Raw genomic sequence first — 20,720 nt, forward strand, 5'->3', positions numbered from 1 at the left:
ACGGTGAAACTCAGCATGATATTTGATGGGCATAACAATTCATATCTACACAGCTCATAGTTTCAGCTCAAATGAAAAGTCTAAGTGATGCCAGTCGACGCCTAGGATACAAATAGACTAAAATTGATGCGCTTTCAGGAAAAATGCGTATACCTAGCTCTGGCGTCTCGCTAGATAAATTGCATTATAATAAACACACATAACAGCATAATACAGCACAAAGGGAATCGGGTAGTAAATCATATAACAGACAGCCACAATAACACCGGGTCAATCGAGGGGACATAAATGCATAAGAAACATACAAGAGAAATAAGAGACTGGGTCATGAGATGTATGTGGTGAAAAAAAAAAAAAAACAAAAAAGGTTTACTGGTTTTACACCAGCCCGTCGTATAGAGACAGAGCACTGACAATCGTCTGGTCATGCTTGCTGCCTTCTTTGAACTCTTCCATATCCAGGCTCCCGTTTTCATCCTTGTCCATCTGGCCGAAAATCTTCTTTACGCGCTTCTCCGGAGTGTCCTCGTCTTCGGGAAGCTTCACCATTGAGCCAACCTAGTACAGTCAGCCTAACTGTCCATATCTTTTTATCGAAAGGTATATGAACGTACCATTTTGTAGATCGCTTCTACAATCGCAAGCATCTCATCATAACTGATCTTCCCATCCCCATCGATATCATACAGCTGAAACGCCCAGTCTAATTTGTCCTCCACATTACCACGCGAAGTCACCGACAGCGCACAGATAAATTCCTTGAAGTCAATGGTGCCACTATTATCCGAGTCGAAAACACGAAAGACATAATTCGCAAACGAGGACGGGTCGCCGAAGGGGAAGAACTGGCGGTAGATTTTTTGAAATTCCTCTTTATTCAAATGTCCGGAAGGGCAGTCTTTCAGGAAACCTATCCCGAACAAAGTTGACAATCACATTAGTCAACTGTTAAATACAAGCAGGTACAAGGATGGAAAGTAAATACCTTTATACCATTGCTGCAGCTCTTTCTTGTCGAAATGCGTGACCTTGACCAACTCATCCAGCTGCTTGGGGGACAGCTTCGACTGTCTGCACGTGACACGTTCCAGTTAGCCACGAGCGCGTAGTAAATACTGAAACTCCAGCCAAAAAGACGATTCCCAAGAGCAGTGCAGTCCACAGGGTTGTATAAAATGTGCACTAGGCACTTCCATCACCCCCTATTTGATTACACTCTGCCAAGCGCCAAGGAAGACTTACTTTTGACCCATGGTGATGCTGTTGTTAGGATACTGTCCAGCACAGACTGCAGATCCTCAACAGAATTGGCAGAATCCCTTTTAAACTTCTCAAGTATGCCCAGAAGACAAACTAGACCAATGTTTATATATCCTATCGTCGTTTGACCTCAACCAACAATCGGAGTGGCGCGGGGTAGACAGCTTTCGGGGAGATAAGATGCGGAGGATAAGTACACTGTTTAGCGACAAGTTGCGAAGGGGCTATAAAACAGAGAACCGGAAAAAGTAAAATCGATATCGCAGTTCGAGAGCGTCACTGTATACGATCCTGGTGATGAAGGCAGTCAGGCTGGCGAGGGGAGGAGGGACAGGCTAGGCGTGGGCTTCCGGGCTGGGGCGCGATGGCTCAGTCACAAAGCAGTGTTGGGTGGTTAACTCTAGTGCCGAAAACAGAATGGATTTGAGTGCAACAGAACTGTGCTCGTCATGCCGTATGCCAATTGTTTACTGAAGCTCAATGGGTTTGTAATAACATGGCGGGGGATGAGGACTCACCCGGCCAGGCCAGAAGCAGATCAGATGCGATCATAGCCCAGAGCTGCTGCTGCGCCACCCTAGCTGATTGGCTACTTGACCCGCCATTGACAGCCAGCCCGCAGTAAGATGATGCCATCTTCCTCACGACGAGTAATGCTTTATAGATCACCTGTCAAACGCTGGTTTCTATTATTGATTCAATGTACAGACTCGGGAAACAAGACGAAATGAAAAAGATAAAAGAAAAGAAGAAGGGAAAAAAAAAGCATTTACGCCGTCTATTTACACAGTGCTTCCCATACATCAGTCACGTCGAAATACATAAGCATCGGGATATGTGATGAAATGCTTGGTCAAAGATATATCGTCAAAGCAGAAACACCCAGCTGGGTTGGCTCAAAGGCACCCAAAAGCTCGCGGTTGCAACGCTCCACACATAACTCGTGCGGGTAAATCTAATCCACCTTAATAGATCCGTAGATTTTCCGCACAAAAGCCCAACTAGCGAAAAATCCAATTGTTCCTAAGGTAGTGTATCAGCATTGGTTTTGTGGCAATATAAAATGACGGAGACTCACCAGTCAGGATATAAACCAAGAAAGCGATCAAAGCAGAATATCCGAGGTACAATACCGCACCCGTCAGCCCACCGAAGCTTACTCGGGTTGCCCAGAAGAGAAGGGCATTCATAAAAACATAAAATCCAGTCATACCAGCGCCGTTGAAAGCTCGCCATTGCCAGCGGTAGTCTTCAGCGCACAACATGAAGTAAACCAGCAAAATAGTAGTAGCCGCAGTGGTAATAATCATCAGCCCATAGCAGAGGAACAAAAAGCCGAACATATAGTAGATCTTGCTGGTCCAGAGTGAGTTCATGATCAAGTACAACTCAACGAAGATGGCTGCAAATGGCAGAATGCCAGTAAGCAGGAGCGACGGGATAGGCCGTAGAGTTCCTGCAGGCGGGGGAATCTGTCGAGGGATTTGGTTGGTCTTTGTCGGGGCTTCATAAGCCTGTTATGACAGTCAGAGATATACCATGATTCTAAAGTAATTGAAATACATACCTGTGACTTGAATCCTAGCCAGCTGCCAGCAAAGCTTAGAGGCAGGCTGATTACGAACCAAATAAGAACCATAGCGATCATTGTTGTAAATGGAACAGCACCGCTAGAGTTTTTCGCCCAGACAAACAAATTCATAAGGAAAAACCAGATAAAAACCATGGTCGGAACGAGTAAAGGCGTCAGCACGATATTCCGCTTCCAAGCTTCACCACCGAATGATTTGTAGGCGCGCGAAGAGACATAGCCACCAATAAAACCAAACAACGTGTACAGAATCAGAATTGTGGTACCCAAGAAACCTCGGTTTGCTGGAGAAAGAAGGCCGAAGAGCGCAAAGGCCACAGTAACACCAGTCATAACAAATAATTGTATACCGTTACCAAGCAAAACACTGAGCAACAGTGGGCTCTTGGGGCATCGGAAAACGTCGCCATGTACCAATTTCCAACCTGAGTCTTCCTGGATGCCATCCTCAACAACAGAGGTGCCATTAAGGTCATCCAGATTAATCTGGTCCAGTCGATTGTAGCGCGCAATATCTTTCCTCAAAGCCCGGATGAGAATCATGCTAACCATTCCAACGAGAAATACCACGAAGACGGAAGAATTGATCAAAGAGAACCAGTGGATCTTTGGGTCAAAAACATGGAGGTATTTATCCCATCGAGTTGCCCAGGCAGTGTCTGATTCCCGCCAATATACACTGTAGGTCCAAACAACTTTGGTATCTTGGGTCTCACTCAGAATCATCGGAGAGCCACCTTCACCACAGTCGACTTGACCACTGCTCTCAATGAAAGAATTGCCCCGAGAAGCGGGTTGCACCAGGACGCTAACAACTCTGTATTTGGTTTCCTGAGAAGGAAGACCAGCGACCTTGTGGTAATCAATGAGAATGTCGAAATGGTTGTTTAACATTTTCTCGCCATTGTCATCGACCGTGCCCAAAAGAAAGCCGGGGCTATAGAACTCTGCATGCGTAATTGGATCCAAGCTCACCATGGCCGCAGGGAGTCCGTCAACAAGCCAGTTGATATCATAAGCCTGCTGGATGCGGTTGTTTGTGAATCGTCCATCGCGAGGACCAAATGTTACTTCCTCACAAACAGATTTACACGTCTCGTTTTCGCCCATGTGTAATTCAAACGGCGAAGTACGGATGCGGTCGCCAAAAATGATACTACCTAGAGATTCTCGAACATCTTTCGGTCCATCCTTTGGCTGACAAAAGTGGAATATCGGGTTATAATAATCGTAGGAGAGTACAGCATGAAGTTGGTCATCCTGCGCGGCGATCCCAGGCGTGAGGTGGTTTACGTAGAGCGGCACAGCTTGCCCTTTATCATAGGAGCTCGGTGCGACACCGGGGAGGTAGAAGGCGGATGTGAAGGGGGAGGAGGATAAGAGAAGGGAGGATAGAAGAAGCGTCCGCCTTGAGGACGGCATGTTGATGTGTGAATCACTGATGGTGCACGCAACGTCAGCAGGCGTATAAATTGGTAACTTGGCTTCTTCTGCCTAGTTTTGAGCACTTACCGACGCAGCTAGTGACCCCGTATGGAAATGCTAACAAAAGACGATAGTGATCATACACTAAACGAGAATCAAGTTCAATTCATTAGAAGAGGACTCTACCATTTGTTTCGAGGAAACTTGTGGGTGGACAGTTGGCTCTAACAATAACCAGGGAAGCTCCGCCATGAAACGTGTTTCTACAGGTCACGTGATATGACTAAGCCCAATAGCTTGAGGCACTGCATCGGGCTTTCTTTACGGTGTATTATTTTTCGAATAGAGTATGGGCATGCAAAAAGTCTCTGGTCATTAGTCAAGCCTTCCAGACGCAGTTTCAACTACATATGTACAAGAAATCAACAATTAAAGTACGCTCCAAACCAATTTGCGGCTCTTTGGCGTTTGGCAAGCATTGGCCAATCAAAGCCCATCTAATTTTGGGGCCTTAGATGTATCACGTGCTGATAAGCATCGCCGATAAGTAATTTTCTCGCTCTCCAAATTTTCTCGGTCTTTACAGCAAACAAACACCATAATCAACCCCAGCCATGGCCGAGGAAACAACACCGCCGGCGGATGCGCGCGCGGAAATATCTACTCTTCTCGAGACAGTGGCAACATGTTTAAACAGCACGTCGACTTCATTGCCTTCTTCTACCGCGCCAGAAGACTCTTCCACCCCGACTATCATCCCACCTGCGGACGGCATCTCCCTGCTCGACACGAAAAGCGAATTGCTACTATCCTACCTGCAGAACCTTGTTTTTCTCTCCCTCTTTCAATTGCAGAGGCTAGGAAAGAATGGACAGGCCAGCAGCGAAGTCTCACAAGATGATATTATCAAGAAATTAACAGAACTGCGAGTGTACCTCGACCGAGGGGTGAGGCCACTGGAGGGGAGGCTAAAATATCAAATTGACAAAGTTGTCAAAGCCGCAGATGATGCGGAAAGAACGACACGGTCACAATCCAAAACTACAGGAAAGAAATCGAAAAAGACCAGGAATGAAGAGGTCTCTGATGAAGATGAGGAAGATTCTGACTCTGGTGAAGATGATGAAGAAGAAAATGAGGATGATGAAGAAATTGACGAAATGGCCTACCGCCCTAATATTTCAGCATTCTCTAAGAATTTCCAGAAACCTGAGAAGGACTCCCAAGCGTCGTCGTCAAGGGACAGACGAAAAGAACAGCAGTCCTCGGACGGAATCTACAGACCTCCAAAGATTAAGCCAACCGCACTACCTACAACAGAAAGCCGTGAACGCGGACGTGGTCGCGATAAACGGCCTAAGAAATCTAGCGTCATTGACGAATTCGTCTCTAACGAAATGTCATCTGCGCCAATGGCCGAGCCAAGTATTGGAAGCACAATTCAGCGTGGTGGACGACAGGTGGTTAGTCAAAGAGACCGACAGCGGGAGGCCGAACGACGCGCCTATGAAGAAACCAATTTTGTGCGCTTGCCAAAGGAGAGTAAAAAGGAACGTGCCCGGAGACAAGCACGTGAAGGGCCGAGGGCTGGTGGGTTTGGAGGTGAAGAATTCCGGTTGCTTAGTGAAGGCGCAGACCGAATTGGTAGACTTACAAAACGAGCTACGGGAGGCTCAAGGAGTGGTGGAGCTTTGGAGAAGAGCAGGAAACGGGGTTTCACAGAGGATGGACCAAGAGCTGATGGTGCTGCTATTGGTCAGTCGTTTGAAAAGAGAAGGAAAAAGGTGGAGGGGTGGAAAAAGTGATACTTTCGATTACGTTTTTATGAATCAAGTATATAATTTCTGGTTCAATGGCAAAGCATGGCGTCGGTATGGTCTGCATATACATATAACTATGCAATTTTTCCAAGGCATGATACGGTTCGCTTATTCTAATTCAAGGCATTGTACTCTCAGTAACGGTAACACTATCATATTCTTACTTCGTGAGATCTAGCTATATAACATTAAACAATGATCCGCCTCTAACTACTATAGTCCAGCTTACCAACACCAATACATAAGGTCCCGTTGAAACAGTATAAGTCTCTATTTCGCCGGCATCCCACACTTCGTTGCTTGAACCTGCTCATACACAACCTCCACATTCCCAAATTCCTGACCATGCCCATTTGTCAAATCATTCAGAACCTTCAACGCAACATTAAATTCTCCAATCGCCGAATCAATTGCCAGCACGTTGACCGTCTTGTTATTGTACGTCAGGGCATAGCAGGCACCGCAGTTGGGGTCATTCCAAGCCTTGACTGTCGGAGATCCGGCCACGTTGGGTGTGGGGAGGTCCGCGATGGTGTTGTAGTTTTTTGTCATGAGCCCATTTTCGCCGTTGGAGCAGGTCACTGTAGATAAGGAGAGGGAGGTGTCGTCATAGCTTGTGTCGAAGGTAGCAATAGAAGTTGATTTGGCGGCGAACGTGAAGGAAGAGAGGGATAGGATGGTTATGAGAGGGAAAATGTACGTAAGAGAATTCATCGTGAGATTCCAATGTATGAATTTAACCAGTCCGTATTTTTAAAACAAGAGTATCGATTTCGCAGAATGGTTCTTCACGATGTTTATTATGTTGTCAAATGTCAAGGCTATCAGACTAGATTAGAAGCAAGGGTTTCGATAGCTTATATGCTTCCGTAGATCTATCAACACCTTACCATCCCACATTCCTCGTTTATGAACAACATTGTTCATCCCATACACTTTTATATATTCATCTTCTATTGGCCAGCGTAATAGTCACCGGCAGGAAAAATTAATTTAGCTCCGAACCCCGAAATTCTCATTACGTCAGGAAATGTTTCACCTTAGTGATGTACCCTCAACAGCATGACTCATGAGGAAGAATGACCAGTGTCACTGTCGCCACTATCAGGGAGCATTGAACCAAAGGATAGACTCATCGTCGTTGCAATTACTCGGAACTTCCAACGGCTGAGGTGAGGCTTGAGAAACAAGACAATATCGACTAACGTGTGGTAAAGGCTATTATTGCGTACAATCAATCTTGTTAATGTTTAAAGTTCAATTTTTAGGATGACCAGACTGTTCGATTCCTTTACCAACGCGCTCTCCACCATGTAAGTGAGAAATACGTTATCATCGACGGACGTCAGTCCAAGATATTTGAGCACTAGTATCTTGGGGTAATACACTCCAAATTTGGGAATAGAATGATAGGGCGCAAGATCAAAGAATCATCTTAGTTGCCCTAGTACGGGTCGTCTCGTTATTCACACAGAAATGGGAGGCAATGAGAAGACCATATTTTTCCCAATTCCCCTAGGATGAGGCATACCAATTCGTTGAGGTATGGGAGACTCGAGTGCTCACAGCGGTTTTTACTTTGACTAAAAAACAATGGCCACAATTACTTTCTAATCAAGGAAATCCATTTATATCCAACATTATGCGACTGCCGGAATCACGCCCTCTCAGTGGAGATATACATCTTAATTCATGTGACTTGGCAAGGATTGTACTCATAAGACGAGTATCGGGTGCATTCGGGGGATAACTCACGCACAAAATGCCTCAAATGAGAGTTAGTAAACATTCATTATTCATCATCATGGGTCTGCAGTAGCCTGAGGTCAAAGACAAACACGGAGAATATTGTAAGTTATCTAAATATAGAATCAGCCACATCTTAATTCTCTAGAAAATGAAATATCTAGGATATATTCTATTTATAAGTTTTTAGTATGTAAGGTTTAATGACCGTATCATGAAGTCGCTCTAGATAGATATGATCTGCAAGGTATGGCAGTGTCTTTGTGATAGGGTTACTGTACTCCGAATCCCCTGGTTACTACGCATCTGAACCCCCCGAAAGTTTTGTGTCACACCGCTTCTGCTTCTAAGTTATGAGGGGCTAAAACATGCATATATCAAAGAACATTACTTGAATTCAAGACCTCTACCTGTGAAAATGGAGGTACGCCTATATAAGAAGACATGGCGATCTCAGTACCACTTTTTCTATTTCAATTTCAAGTGTATTTACTGCTACATTCGCTAAATTCTCACTGTTGAAACTATCAAATAAACTTGAAGGGCATCATTACTCAACCAAAGCAATAATCATGAAAATTTTTTTAGTTCTTTCCGTGGCCTTTGCTGGGGTGATGGCTGGGCCTTTACAGGCTAGGAACTCCACTTCCGGGAATTCAACTGTGAATGCAATGCAACAGGAGTGTGACATCGTCGGGGACTGGTTCTGCTGCAATGACGGCTCGTGGACTTGCGAATGCAACAGTTCACACATTTTGCAAGGCACCGCCAGATGTGGGGGACCAAATTGCTGCACGATTGAAAATCACGGTGCTTACTGTATTTGCTGATTACCGTGTAAGTCTGGTAACTTGTTACAGATCTTGACTTATATTCATCTATATCAAAAAAACCTCTTTCATAAAGGTTTCTATTTATTTAATAAATGACGCATCTATTGCTAACATCCAGTTTTAGCATATCAGCTCGTGTCAGTGAACAGCTAGCAATCTGCATTTGCTCAATTGTTGCGAAGTGATAAAACAACTAGAGAATAGGGAATACTTAAGGATTTTTCGGCTTTTTTTTAACATTACAAGCGTATTACAGCCAGTCTTTTATCATTCTTCGCAATTCATATCTTATATTTCCTTGATGGCCTCCTTTAAAGATGCAAAGCATATAAATTGATTTTATTTTTTTTGGTTTTGTTTTCTAGATGCTGCTACCTATAGCAGCTTAGAATATAGCCAATCCAGCCTTTTATTAAACCAACGTTACAAGAGAATATCTCATTCTAAGTATTTGACAGTGCAGGACTCCAGATAATGGTCATCGAGCATTGATGTAGATAGAAATGCTAGGGTAAAAGTGCTAAAATGAAAATGAAAACCTAAAGTAGAAATCCATGTATCCCAGAGAAACCCTTTGACGGCGCTGTCAAGTAAATTCTAGGTTTCATTTGAAAATACTAATAATCCGCTCTCCCATACACATACATCGCTGTATCACAATACAACATAAATGAAACTTGGCAGGAATGTAATAGAATCGTGTTTTTGTGGAATGTCAGGAACATTCCAATCAGTCTGATCCATGGTTGGCCAATAGGGCATACCCGACCACATGACCAAAAAGACCAATAATAATCTACATTAGTGGATTATGCCTCAGAACTGCCTTATATATGCAAGTCTCTCACATTTAGTTGAATAACTCCAAATCCCGACTCCAACGAAGCCAAAGAAATTAAATAAAATTAGAGTGGCTATTGTACAGGTTTCGTAATACTCGCCCTCTCTTGGGTTCCCATTTTTGAGGAACGCGAAAGAACAAGACGACTTACCTGGAGACAAAAGAATTAATTACGCCATTTTCATTATTCATCCAGTTTGCCCGTATACTAACTTTTTTCTTAGTTATTGGTACATCGTCTAATGAGTTTGTTGGTATCAAAGAAGTACAAATATAAAAAACTTTCCAATATATCAATATTAACTGGTATGGGACCACAAATCTTAAAACCCAAGGGGAAGCACCAATAATCAATTGAAGTATTCAAGTTCCAACCATGATTAATTAATTAACAACACTATAACCCGTCACCAGCTCTTGCTTTCGCTTGGAAGGCACGGAAATCTTCATCGGCACCGTGTAGTCGAGTGAGATACCCCTTGAACTCTCGTGTCATATTGCATACCTGCTCAAAGTCTTTCTAGTCTAAGGTAGGCCCATCATCCTTGGTCTTGTTCGGCTTCTGGGAAAACTATATTCTGCGAGCGCAACAGCAGTTTGAAAAGCCAGAGGCGAGTTTAGCACATTGAGTTTGAAATGATGTAGTAACATTGAAAGACACACCATTGCGGATTTCGCGACCATTCCAATCTATTTTGCTAATTACGTCGTCTTCTAGAACATAGAACTTGGCGTGTCGAGTTACGATGAAATTATCTCGTTCAGCTGTAAGCTTGTCAAAAAACTGTTCCCAAATTCTTTCCGGTCGCCTTCTTTCAGATTTTCATAGCGAATTACAACATGGATTCTTGAAATAAAACCATCATCGAAGCGACCAACCCGATTGGTCGTCAGGAACAAGATGCCTCGATAATACTCAATACATCGAAGGAAGACTAAGGAAGTAATAATTTCAGTACTCGCTGAGATAGACAGTAACGTAGAAATAGATTTGAAATCACTGAGCAAACTGACCGGATACCAGGCTATTCCACTTGAGGTCAGTGATTTGTCTCCTCTCGAGGTACACATCCGCCTCATCGATTAGCATGACTGCGCCCCGTTTTTCGGCCAGACGGAACCATTTTTCAAGCTGTCGCTCCATTTCAACCTCGTCGGTCCCAAGACAATCTTCGCATGAGCACATTATAAGTCCTTCTTCTACATCTTCAATATTGAATAAATTCAGTACATTATCCTCATTCTGCGCATAATATGCGGCGGAATTAACGTAGACGCGACTTTTGACCTACCAATTAATTGTACGTTAGAAAGATGTAGGAGTTTTCTACAGCGAAGATTTACCTGTCGTTTTGATGGACCTCCAACCTCACCGGAATAGAACACCTGGCGTCCCGGCAGCATATCATACCATTTCGCGCCAAGATCTTCTAGGTATCGTCGAGTTTTTCCGCCGTCCTCTGTATCGATGAACTCACACGGAATAACATTGAGCGATGTGACTTGTCGTTCGCCTTCGAATTCTGTAATGTGAACCTCCTTGGATTTTCTTCCCACCAAATATCCGTTAAAATCAAGATTCCAGAGTTCAAAAAAATGGGCTTGTAGACGATGAGAGCCGCTGGAAAATATTCTTTCGTCTACCTGAATTGATTTAATAACATAGGCCGACAGCTGGTTGAATAAGTGGTAGATTGTGCCAACTGTGAAAGCAAGTTTATTTTAGAATACATATTTTAGATACTGTAAATTTAGAGCATTAGATAGTACATATACATATTGACCTACGAATTATGAATTTATCTGTCAATCATAATCCTGCAGGATACTATAGCAGTGGTCTTCTCTGCTTTTCCACTGGACCAAAAGGCACGAGTATCCTATTCATAACTATATAGAGCTGCCTAACATGTCAAGTCAATCTCAGTGATCAATCCTAATAACTACCTTGGAGAAATGTTTCTTGTCTTTGAGACGCCTATAAGCATCTTTGGCCTCTGCCAGCTCAAATACCACATCATCCACCACAGGAACAATCTTCTTCTCGTCTATATAACGCACTAGCTCTTTGAACTGGCTTCGGTTTCCTCCAAGAATGCCGCGAACAATACAAGTATGCAAAAGAGTGGCAAACAAAGGCACCGGCTCGGCTGTATCTCCAACTCCTCCAATCACTAGAATAACGCCATCCGTCTGTACGGCTGCTAGGGACTGGGGCAAGGTTTGATTGCCACCAATGTCAACGATAATATCGAAACCACGTCCCTCGGGGGTCAATCGCCTGGCTTCCTTGCCCCAGTTATCAGCGTTCGAGCGGTAGTTAATTGTATTAGCCGCCCCAAGGTTCTTCAAACGAGTGGCTTTTTCTTCCGTCGAAGTCGTGGCAACGACGGTACCTCCAGCTGCTACTGCCAGCTGCAATGTGGCAATGCTAACGCCTCCTGTGCCCTGAACGAGTACCCACGTACCTGGACCGACTTCCCTGCCCTTCAGGCCAAAAAGTGAATTCCATGCCGTTGTCCATGTACAAGTTAGAGTTGCTGCAGGTAGCCAATCTAGAGATTTAGGGGCGTGGACAAGAGCTGTCTCAGGGAAAACGCCGTTTGATCGCAGGGTTCCATCCGTTCCTTGTCCCAGCATTAAAGGAACGTCGGAAACACTAGAGAATGCATTATCTCCTTTCTCCTCAGCGGCTTTTGGATCGGCGTGCGTAACAACACGATCTCCGGGCCGAAAGTCCTGGACAGACGAGCCAACTGCCTCCACGATACCCGCACCATCACATCCTGGAACGACAGGTGGGGTTATCGGTCCATTGAGGCCCTAAAAATAGTATTAGAAAGGCTTTCTGTGCTGTTATTCCATATATACGAACCATCGGACCAGCAATAATAAGTTCACGATAGTTGAGACTGGCAGCGCGCAACTTAACTAGGACCTCATGAGGGGCTAGTTTGTTAGGAGATGGCACAATATCATATTGCTGATATTCTAGCGATACCTCAAAGCCTTCTTGGCTATTCAAAACCCATTGCCTAGCCATGTTTCTTTTCTAGAGAGAGTATAGTTATAAATCTGTGTGCTGCTTTAGAGAAAAGTCGGATTTCTAGAGTTTAACCTCTGCGACTACATCTCTACTTAAATATCCTTTGAAACAGAGCAATGCTTATTTTTATTTTACTATTTTCCAAGTTTAGAAAATCAGATATAGGCTTGTAGACTCCATCGCCACTCACCCTCCACATTCACGCTTAACCTCTATTTCCTTATTAGGAAAATCAGATTAGGGTTCTAGCCTGATGTAGATAGCTTAGGGCACGTTCACCAATAGAAATTCTCTGTTCGATACAGAGGCCCCGCCCATCTTTATTTGTCATCCCGGCTGGCTCGGGTCATCTTTTTCAACCTCTCCAATATTATTCACTCAACCTCGAAATTGATTTTCTGTTTAAAGAAAATCAATATGGATGGACCAAGCTTCATATTTTTAAACACAACCAACACTCCGAATCTCTCGCCGCAAGCGGCAAAACAAATGAGGGGACATATCACCAAGTCCAATTTTGCAAAAAGACGACAGCGGCTGATTACGTCTACAACTCCTAAAGGTACAGCAAAAGCAAGTAAACCTAAGAAGGAGTTGGACAGGTATAGGGGAATATTAATAAAGAGCAAATTTACAACATCGTCCAAGTCAGATGACAGAGCTATAGCGTCTTCGCTGTTTGGCAAGTTTTTTACAACACCAAGTCAGAATAATACCTCACGTACATATCCTCCAAATCTAACTAGCTTGTGACTATATGTATGGCTAATTAATTAATCAGACCATGAAATCCACGGACTTATTCTTCTGAGCTGCGTAAACCCACCTGGTAACCCCCACGAAGCCGCGTGGGTTGAGTTTATCGTCTCAGACCCCGCGCTGATCGAAGCATCTATGGCTGTGGGTGCACGACACTGGTCGCCGCAGCCATCATGGCAGTTGCAAGCAGATTTGTACTCATCTAGAGCACTCGAATTTATAATTCGACGAATAGGTTCAAGAGAGACCCAGACAGATGGGTTTCTAGGGACAGTTCTTACAATGGCATTCGCGGAGCGTCTAATGCATTCAAGCCTCACTTGGGGTATCCATATAGATGGTCTGGTACAAATCATACAAGACAGACGTGCTAAAGGTATCAATATGCCAGCATGGTTTTATGATCTTCTAGTCCTGTGAGCACAGACCATTCCTTCCTGGAGAACTCGGCTGATTGTGCGGCTAGGGATGTTACCAACTATATCTTCGATTTTCCACGGATATATCATAAGAAGATAATTGATGCTTTAGGCAACGATGCCTGCCCGGCAATAGTACAAGTAGCATCTATACCTGAAGATCTTATCGCACTTAAAAGGTCTATCGACAGTCATCAACCGGATTCCGAATACGAGATCGATGCGTCAATAGCGAACTTGCATAATAAGGTGCAAGCTCTACTAAAGAAAAATCATAATGAGTTTGTTTGGGCCACCGCACAAACCATCGAACTAATTATCTACCTTCTCTGGCCGCTACAACAAGGATCACAGTCCAATAATCTCAATATACTTGCTGAGAAATTGAAAGAAACTCTAGAGAAATGGCTAGTTAAACCCTGTCCATATATGGATCTCACGTCTTGTCAACTTATCATTGGGGCAATCGCTGCCAAAAGCGGTACAAGCACTAGGACATGGTTTGTGAATAAATTGACAAATGCAGCCCGAGCGATGCGATCGCGTGGATGGAACGACCCTTTTGAAGTGTTGGAGATGGGTATGAAGGCTGATAGACATATGGCGACATGGTTCAGAATACTCAGTAGCGAGTTCGCGGAATAAATAATTTTTCAATGGCCCTCATATTTGAAGACATACCATTTCAACAGAAAGGTATACTGCACGGAAACAAGGCATACTGATCGAACATTAATTACAATTATTCAACAAGACTCCAGATCGTTTTACAAATACCCGTATCAAGGGGAAAATCCACAACGCCACATTGTTAATACATACATTCTTAAACATAAAGCCGAGGAATGAGAAGGGCCTATCGATCATGGAATAAACATTATTCATATTTAAAAGTTACAGCCAATCATTCATTAATAATAATGAACAATAAATCTATATTATGCCGTATCATAGGTTATTAAACATTCCCTCCAAATCCTACCACAAAAGAACCAATTCCCGTGCGTATATATCGTCTAATAGGATTCAAGTGTTGGAACACCATAGCGATCTTTTGTCTTTACAGTAGCATTGTCGAATTCTACAACAAACTGTCAATTATGTGTATTTCATACTGAATATGTTTTTAAGTCTTGACTCAATGCTAGCCTCGGTTTTCACCGGGACAAAATTCATCACCTGTTATCTAACTTTCGTTAGGGAATTTAAATTCGGTATTCAATTAGTTGGATCGACTAAAGTCTGATATAATAGGTTAGAATGTCTGCTTGCTAAGTATTATTGAAGAAATTGGGGCGAGTTGATTTCTAGATTTGAAATGAACAACAAAATGGACGAAACTAAACCGTGTAGTGCTTGCAAGGTTGCATTGTTTTCGACATTTATTCCCTGCCTGTGATGCTTGAGTATTAAGATAGTGGATATCTGACGACAACATCTGGAGTACTAAATATCTAAATGCATACATATTTAAAAACAAGGCGTACGGAAGTTTATTTACCTCTAATCCAGTTGACGAATTATTTACTGGATGTACCTACATATGTATATAATATGTAATAATATTGTTACAAACCATTAATGATCTTAAGGAGTGTTGAGTTTACCCCCATCCTCTTTCTTTGATTTGTAAGAAGAATTAGCTCACTGGAACAGCATATAGTATAGAGAATAGCAGTTGTACACCAATTGGCACTGATAAAAATTTGTGGCTGACTGTCAGACGTAGAGCTAGCAATGAGAAGTCGATATAATGCTAAGATCTGGATGTTTGTTGAGCTAAATAGTATACTATCTCTTAATGCTTTTTTATCAAAAATGATTTCGAGCGCCCATGGTCTAGTGGTATGATGTGTCACTAGTAAATTACTAGGTAATGACAAGGTGAAGAGTTCGATTCTCTTTGGGCGCATATTTTTTTTTAATTGCATATTTTGTTTAAATTAGTCACTGTTTGATTTTGCTTTATACAGCAGTTTTGACATAGCAAATTTGCGATTTGTTGTATTTTTTTCCTGTCAGTGCCAAGGATTATGTACGGGACGGAGAGCAAACCGGCCAATCGGAAGACGATATAATGCCGAGATCTGGATGTCCACTGACCAAATTTGCTTTAAGGTCTATTTTATGCGAAATATTTCATGCGCCCATGGTCTAGTGGTATGATGTGTCACTAGTAAATTACTGGGTAATGACAAGGTGAAGAGTTCGATTCTCTTTGGGCGCATGCTTTTTTTCAAGCAGTAAAAATTACTGCTTGCTTTTTGCACAGCGCTTTTTAATTAGCAATTTCTTTCTGTCAAAGACAGGTTCGTCATCCATGTGTGTATGTATGTATGTACGCATGGTTAATCCGTCGTATTGATCAGCAATTGTGAAACTTGCCTCGCGTTTTAGTGTACGGCCTACGCGCGTCTGTGGTATCCGTTGAGAGCCTAGGACGATTGTCTTTTAACTCTGAGAGAGATTACAGAGAGTTTATATTTACAGCGCATCGTTATAATTAAACAACCCGGATCTTGAAACAAAAGGCAAAGGATATCGATTATTAATGGATCCTTGACCCTTCCTTGCCTAGCGTAAATCGCATTCGGAGATTAGGAGGGCAGTGAGCTACCACTGCTCCAAACGACCTTTCAAAATTTTGTTGAGTTGGTTAACTGGCTGAGGTACATTGCAACATAGGCTCACTCCTCTTCTGCCAATGAATTTCATGCTTGTTCATAAGAGGGGATAAAGACCAAGGCCCAAAAAGTATGTAGAAGTGTAGAATGTAGAGACTGTAATATAAGCGAATGTGGATAACTGACAGTTGATTAGATAGTTTTGAGAGAAAAGGTTTGAATCCGGATGCGAAATTAAGCCCTCATCTAATTAAGGTCAGTCAGGCCTTCTCATAATAAAAGCGGTATATGGAATGCCTATATATCAGAAATACCTCAACTAAGGATTCACTGAGTAATTTATCTATTATGAATGAGCATTTCGGAATGCAGCCGCGATGATTCCTTTAAGAACTCTACCTATCGATAATAATATCCGTAGTTCAAAGAGTATTTATCAGTTTATTCATTGTATCAATTGATATTAAGCAAGATGGCATAAAAGTGTTGCTTGATACGAAAAACCATCAGTTTTGATATTTATATAAGTGTAAAGTAGAGATAAGGGCCCGCTGCCATCACCTATGCGGTAATCTCATTAAAAAAAATAGCAACCGTAAACTAACCAATCCCTCGTCCATGCGCAATTCCTTCCAAGCACACCAAAACACCAAAAAGAAGCTAAGACTAGCTCGCTAGAACCTCAATTGGTGTATAGGTATTATTGCTATGTTGATACAAGGTACCATTCTCCTGTAAGTATTCAGTGATCGACAGGCACCCTGCATATACTCCCCGAGTCCCCACGGAACAGCGCCGGATCGGATGACTAGATACCTGATTAGGAACAAATATTTGAACTCCACGAAATTGGTGGACCAATTAGTTTGCTGGTTTGTGGTATGTGCCGGGCTATTATCTTATTGATATGATTGGGTGAGTGGATATGAATACTGATTCGAGATTCCGGGCTCAAATTAGATGGGGATACAATTCGTGATTCTTATGTTAATAGAAGCAATATTTGAAAATAGTATTTTAAACATTTGATATGTAAAATGCATGCGTGATAGTTTATCCGACCAATTTACAAGACAAAGCTCAACAACTTTGTACCAACTAATGATTATATACAAGGTCTTCCATATTTGGAATTTGGAAGCACTAGAAACGAACTTATGGGTGAAGACCCATGTCAAGCACAAGCTTGGCGAAAACACCACCCATGACTGGACGGTTAATGAAGGGGCCTCCGTTGTAGTCACCGCTGACGGTGTCGTACCAGTCGGTAAGAGGGCGGTTGGTAGGTGTGACGTTAATCCATTTGGCGAGTTCGCTGAACAGCATTTCGGAGACTTCGTCGGAGCAGACGGCGGCAACCCAAGATTCCCAGTCACCTGTTATTCGTTAGTGTGTATTCTTTTAAATATTTGTTGGAGATCAGTGAACGTACCCTTGGTGTAGCTGTGGCGAGTGTCCAATGGGACACCATAAGTGTCGTTGACCGTCAGGTAGAAGGTGCTCTGAGTGTCGTAAACGGATTGAGGAACAAGGTCCAGTCCGAGAGCCTTGTCGCCGTACAAGTTGTACAAAAGACCCCAGCTGCTATCGTTGTTGTAGTTCAACTTGGCATGAGCAGGGCTGGCTTGGGTATTGAAGCCAAGAGTCTGCCACTGGGTGATGTAATCGGTGGCAATGGAGCTGTAGTTTGACGCAGAGGCGTTGTTACCAGTGACGTTGGCGATAACGGACATGGCTTTGATACCGATCATACCCTTGAGGGCAAGGTTGGTCTGGTTGACCAAAGGACCGGCGAAATCGTCAGTGGAGATCTGGTTGGAGGGGTACAGTGCCTCCTGGATGAGGAACTGAGTCCACTGGTCGAGGAGCTTGTAGTGCTTGGTGAGGAAGTCAGTGTCGTTGGCAGCAAGGTAGTATTCCAAAGCCATGATAAGCATGTCACCACACTCTTCTAGAGGCATTTGCTCATCTTTGCCGTCAGTGTGGCCGGTGGCGTTGGGGTAGTGAGAACCGAGATCGTGCATCGACCAGCTGTTGGGGTATTGGCCAGCTTCCTGGTTGACGAACAAGGGTTCTAGCAACAACTTCATCAAGAGAGGGTTGGTGTAGACGTAGGCGGGGTGGGCGGGGAAAATAACATCAACGGTCTGGATATTACCGTCGGAAGAAATTTCCTTGAGGAAGAGGTACTGGGTGTCGTTGGTTCCGACGAGCTGGACGCCACCAAAGGCCTGTCGAAGAGAAAGGGTAGCGAGAGTAGCGTAGTCATCGCTGACAGCGGCGGCATCAGACTGGACCTTAGCATCGAGCTTGGCAGTCAAAGAGCTAGCAGTTGCGTAGTCACCTTGGACGAAAACGACAGCAGAGACCTCGTCGGGGAAGTATTGAGTCCAGAGAGAAGGAAGAGGAACAACGCCATCAGCACCGAGGAATTGAATGGCATCCTGCTGGGTAAGACCGACGGTGAAGAGGCGGCTAGTAGAAGTAGTACCGACAGAGCCGAGGTCGAAAGAGTGGGCAAAGACAGGCCAGTCACTATTGATAGCACGGTAGTTGGTGTCGGCGGCGTTGGTGAGAGTGCTATGGTTGCCAAACTGGGCACGAACGTCAACGTCAATACCGGACTGGTAGGTGTACCCCTTGTCGGTCGTGGTCGAGTACCACCAGTTACCGTATTCGGTCTGATCATTGACTTCCTGGAAGTTGCCCTGGTTCTGGCGGTAGACCTTGTGGTAAGCAACGCTGTCGTTGGTGCCGTATTCCCACTGGGCAACTTGGCCACGGTCACCGGAAACCCATTCTAAAATGAATTAGCAACTTGCTTCCACCGGGTCAGGAAAAAATAATATACCAGCAGAGATATCGGAGTAAAGTTGAACATCATGTTCGCTTCCATCCAAGGAAACGACGTCAACGTTGAGGTATGAGAAAATCAAAGACTGGCGCTTGAAGTCATCGGGAGTAATAGGAGAGGTGAAAGTGGCAGTGATTTGCACTTTGCCATCAACAGAAAGAACATAGGTGCTAGAAGAGCTAGTGTAGTTGTATGAAACCTGGTCGACAGTGTTGAAGTGCAGAGGAGCTCCCATCCAGCAGTAAGAGGATCCGTCAACATTGATCAGACCAGTCCATCCGAGAGTGGCACCACTAAGACGCGTTAGTCCAAGCTCCGTTTTTACCTAGAATGGCAATACTCACGCCCAGAAGGTTGGCCATTGACCAGCTAGGTAACCACCGTTACCACCATCGCTACCAGCTTCTTGCCAGGCGCTCAGGTAGGGAGACTTGACCGCTAGAGGCTGGGCAGGTGGGCGAGCCGGGGAAAAGGTAGAGGCCGCTCGGATGGAAGAGGGTAATAAGGAGAGTAAGAGCGAGAGGATGACGATAGGCGTCATGATGAATATTGTATAAGGAGAGACAATAAATGAAAGTATAGGCCTAAGACGATGAGCCTACAACAGAGATTTAAGTTAGACACAGATTAACAATTTGGTAGACTGATTACTGTAATCAACATCGCTTCTTCTCCACCCAAAAAGTACACTCCCCAAAATGCGTTCTAGGCATTCTTGGGCAGATGAGGCCCAGATTCACGATCTCTTCTTTCCAGCAAAATGGGGAATGAACAGGAATGAGGGGAGGGTCAAGATACCTTAACAGGGCCCGGGAAGTCGGTCAATAAAATTTACTATAGGCTCCGGCGTCAGCATTCGGAATGGAATGTGGCTTTGTGCTCGCCACGTTGTCGCTGTAAAATATAGCTGGGCTGACTGGTCACAGCCTCGCAGGCCAACAACCAACATCCAAGACCAGCGGGGTTGCAAGGTAGGGTACTTACTAGACCAGACCAAAGGAAGAAAGTCGATCAAACGCGACACAAAGGGCTGAATCGAAATCGAAGAACAAAAAAAGAAAGTCCTCGAACATTGGCGGCCATGGGTCATGCTTTATATAGAGGGGGCCTTTGTCGCGGAAGCACAGGCGGGATCACCGCCAGGCCCGTTGGTGGATGAAATGTTGGCACTATCCATGACAAGCTTCATGAATGCTGAACATAGCGTTCCTGATGTAAGTTGCATGTACCGTACGATTAGCGGTCAGGACGTAACAGGGTCGGTACGAGCCCAGGATTCTGGACTGAGGCGAGATGGGGTGGTATTAGGCAGGAGATCGGCATGCTGAGCACCTGGATTGAGCAAGCAAGGGGGTGGGGAGTAATGCTGTTGACTCGAGTACATAAGTGGGTGTGTAATGTTCTTACGGCGTAACTCCGTAGAAGAACAATACTCGCTGCAATTAAAGGTAGTAGTATCCAAGATTTTTGATGGTGATGGTGATGGTAGATGTGTAAGAATA

General features: G+C 44.0%; 7 protein-coding genes and 2 non-coding genes across 9 annotated transcripts; 4 read left to right on the forward strand and 5 right to left on the reverse strand.

Moving 5' to 3' along the window:
- Positions 1 to 378: 378 nt before the first annotated feature.
- On the reverse strand, positions 379 to 1,253 carry BGW36DRAFT_363333 (putative calcium-binding signaling protein Frq1; the record flags this gene model as incomplete). Its single annotated transcript, XM_046214449.1, has 4 exons — positions 379 to 558; positions 615 to 910; positions 986 to 1,071; positions 1,243 to 1,253. The coding sequence occupies 4 exons, from the start codon at positions 1,251 to 1,253 to the stop codon at positions 379 to 381; spliced, it is 573 nt and encodes a 190-aa protein (XP_046068337.1).
- A 962-nt stretch (positions 1,254 to 2,215) lies between these two features.
- Positions 2,216 to 4,273, reverse strand: BGW36DRAFT_363334 (putative endosomal integral membrane protein; the record flags this gene model as incomplete). The annotated part of the gene is made up of 3 exons (XM_046214450.1): positions 2,216 to 2,283; positions 2,339 to 2,774; positions 2,828 to 4,273. 3 exons carry the CDS (start codon positions 4,271 to 4,273, stop codon positions 2,216 to 2,218), a joined length of 1,950 nt encoding a protein of 649 aa, XP_046068338.1.
- Positions 4,274 to 4,890: 617 nt separating this feature from the next.
- Positions 4,891 to 6,081, forward strand: BGW36DRAFT_431558 (uncharacterized protein; the record flags this gene model as incomplete). The annotated part of the gene is made up of 1 exon (XM_046221004.1): positions 4,891 to 6,081. One exon carries the CDS (start codon positions 4,891 to 4,893, stop codon positions 6,079 to 6,081), a length of 1,191 nt encoding a protein of 396 aa, XP_046068339.1.
- A 285-nt stretch (positions 6,082 to 6,366) lies between these two features.
- BGW36DRAFT_303240 (allergenic cerato-platanin Asp F13) lies at positions 6,367 to 6,810 on the reverse strand (the record flags this gene model as incomplete). The annotated part of the gene is made up of 1 exon (XM_046211859.1): positions 6,367 to 6,810. The coding sequence occupies one exon, from the start codon at positions 6,808 to 6,810 to the stop codon at positions 6,367 to 6,369; it is 444 nt and encodes a 147-aa protein (XP_046068340.1).
- A 4,629-nt stretch (positions 6,811 to 11,439) lies between these two features.
- On the reverse strand, positions 11,440 to 12,559 carry BGW36DRAFT_400375 (putative alcohol dehydrogenase; the record flags this gene model as incomplete). The annotated part of the gene is made up of 2 exons (XM_046218627.1): positions 11,440 to 12,339; positions 12,392 to 12,559. The coding sequence occupies 2 exons, from the start codon at positions 12,557 to 12,559 to the stop codon at positions 11,440 to 11,442; spliced, it is 1,068 nt and encodes a 355-aa protein (XP_046068341.1).
- Positions 12,560 to 12,979: 420 nt separating this feature from the next.
- Positions 12,980 to 14,385, forward strand: BGW36DRAFT_304164 (uncharacterized protein; the record flags this gene model as incomplete). The annotated part of the gene is made up of 3 exons (XM_046211941.1): positions 12,980 to 13,283; positions 13,344 to 13,737; positions 13,788 to 14,385. The coding sequence occupies 3 exons, from the start codon at positions 12,980 to 12,982 to the stop codon at positions 14,383 to 14,385; spliced, it is 1,296 nt and encodes a 431-aa protein (XP_046068342.1).
- A 1,183-nt stretch (positions 14,386 to 15,568) lies between these two features.
- On the forward strand, positions 15,569 to 15,652 carry BGW36DRAFT_t64. Its single transcript has one exon. It is a non-coding gene; the product is annotated as a tRNA-Thr (tRNA).
- Positions 15,653 to 15,883: 231 nt separating this feature from the next.
- On the forward strand, positions 15,884 to 15,967 carry BGW36DRAFT_t65. Its single transcript has one exon. It is a non-coding gene; the product is annotated as a tRNA-Thr (tRNA).
- Positions 15,968 to 17,519: 1,552 nt separating this feature from the next.
- BGW36DRAFT_400377 (glutaminase GtaA) lies at positions 17,520 to 19,759 on the reverse strand (the record flags this gene model as incomplete). Its single annotated transcript, XM_046218628.1, has 4 exons — positions 17,520 to 17,740; positions 17,797 to 19,164; positions 19,216 to 19,511; positions 19,563 to 19,759. 4 exons carry the CDS (start codon positions 19,757 to 19,759, stop codon positions 17,520 to 17,522), a joined length of 2,082 nt encoding a protein of 693 aa, XP_046068343.1.
- Positions 19,760 to 20,720: the final 961 nt, after the last annotated feature.

This window comes from Talaromyces proteolyticus (assembly GCF_021365285.1).
Source record: "Talaromyces proteolyticus strain PMI_201 chromosome Unknown BGW36scaffold_11, whole genome shotgun sequence".
Taxonomy (NCBI): domain Eukaryota; kingdom Fungi; phylum Ascomycota; class Eurotiomycetes; order Eurotiales; family Trichocomaceae; genus Talaromyces; species Talaromyces proteolyticus.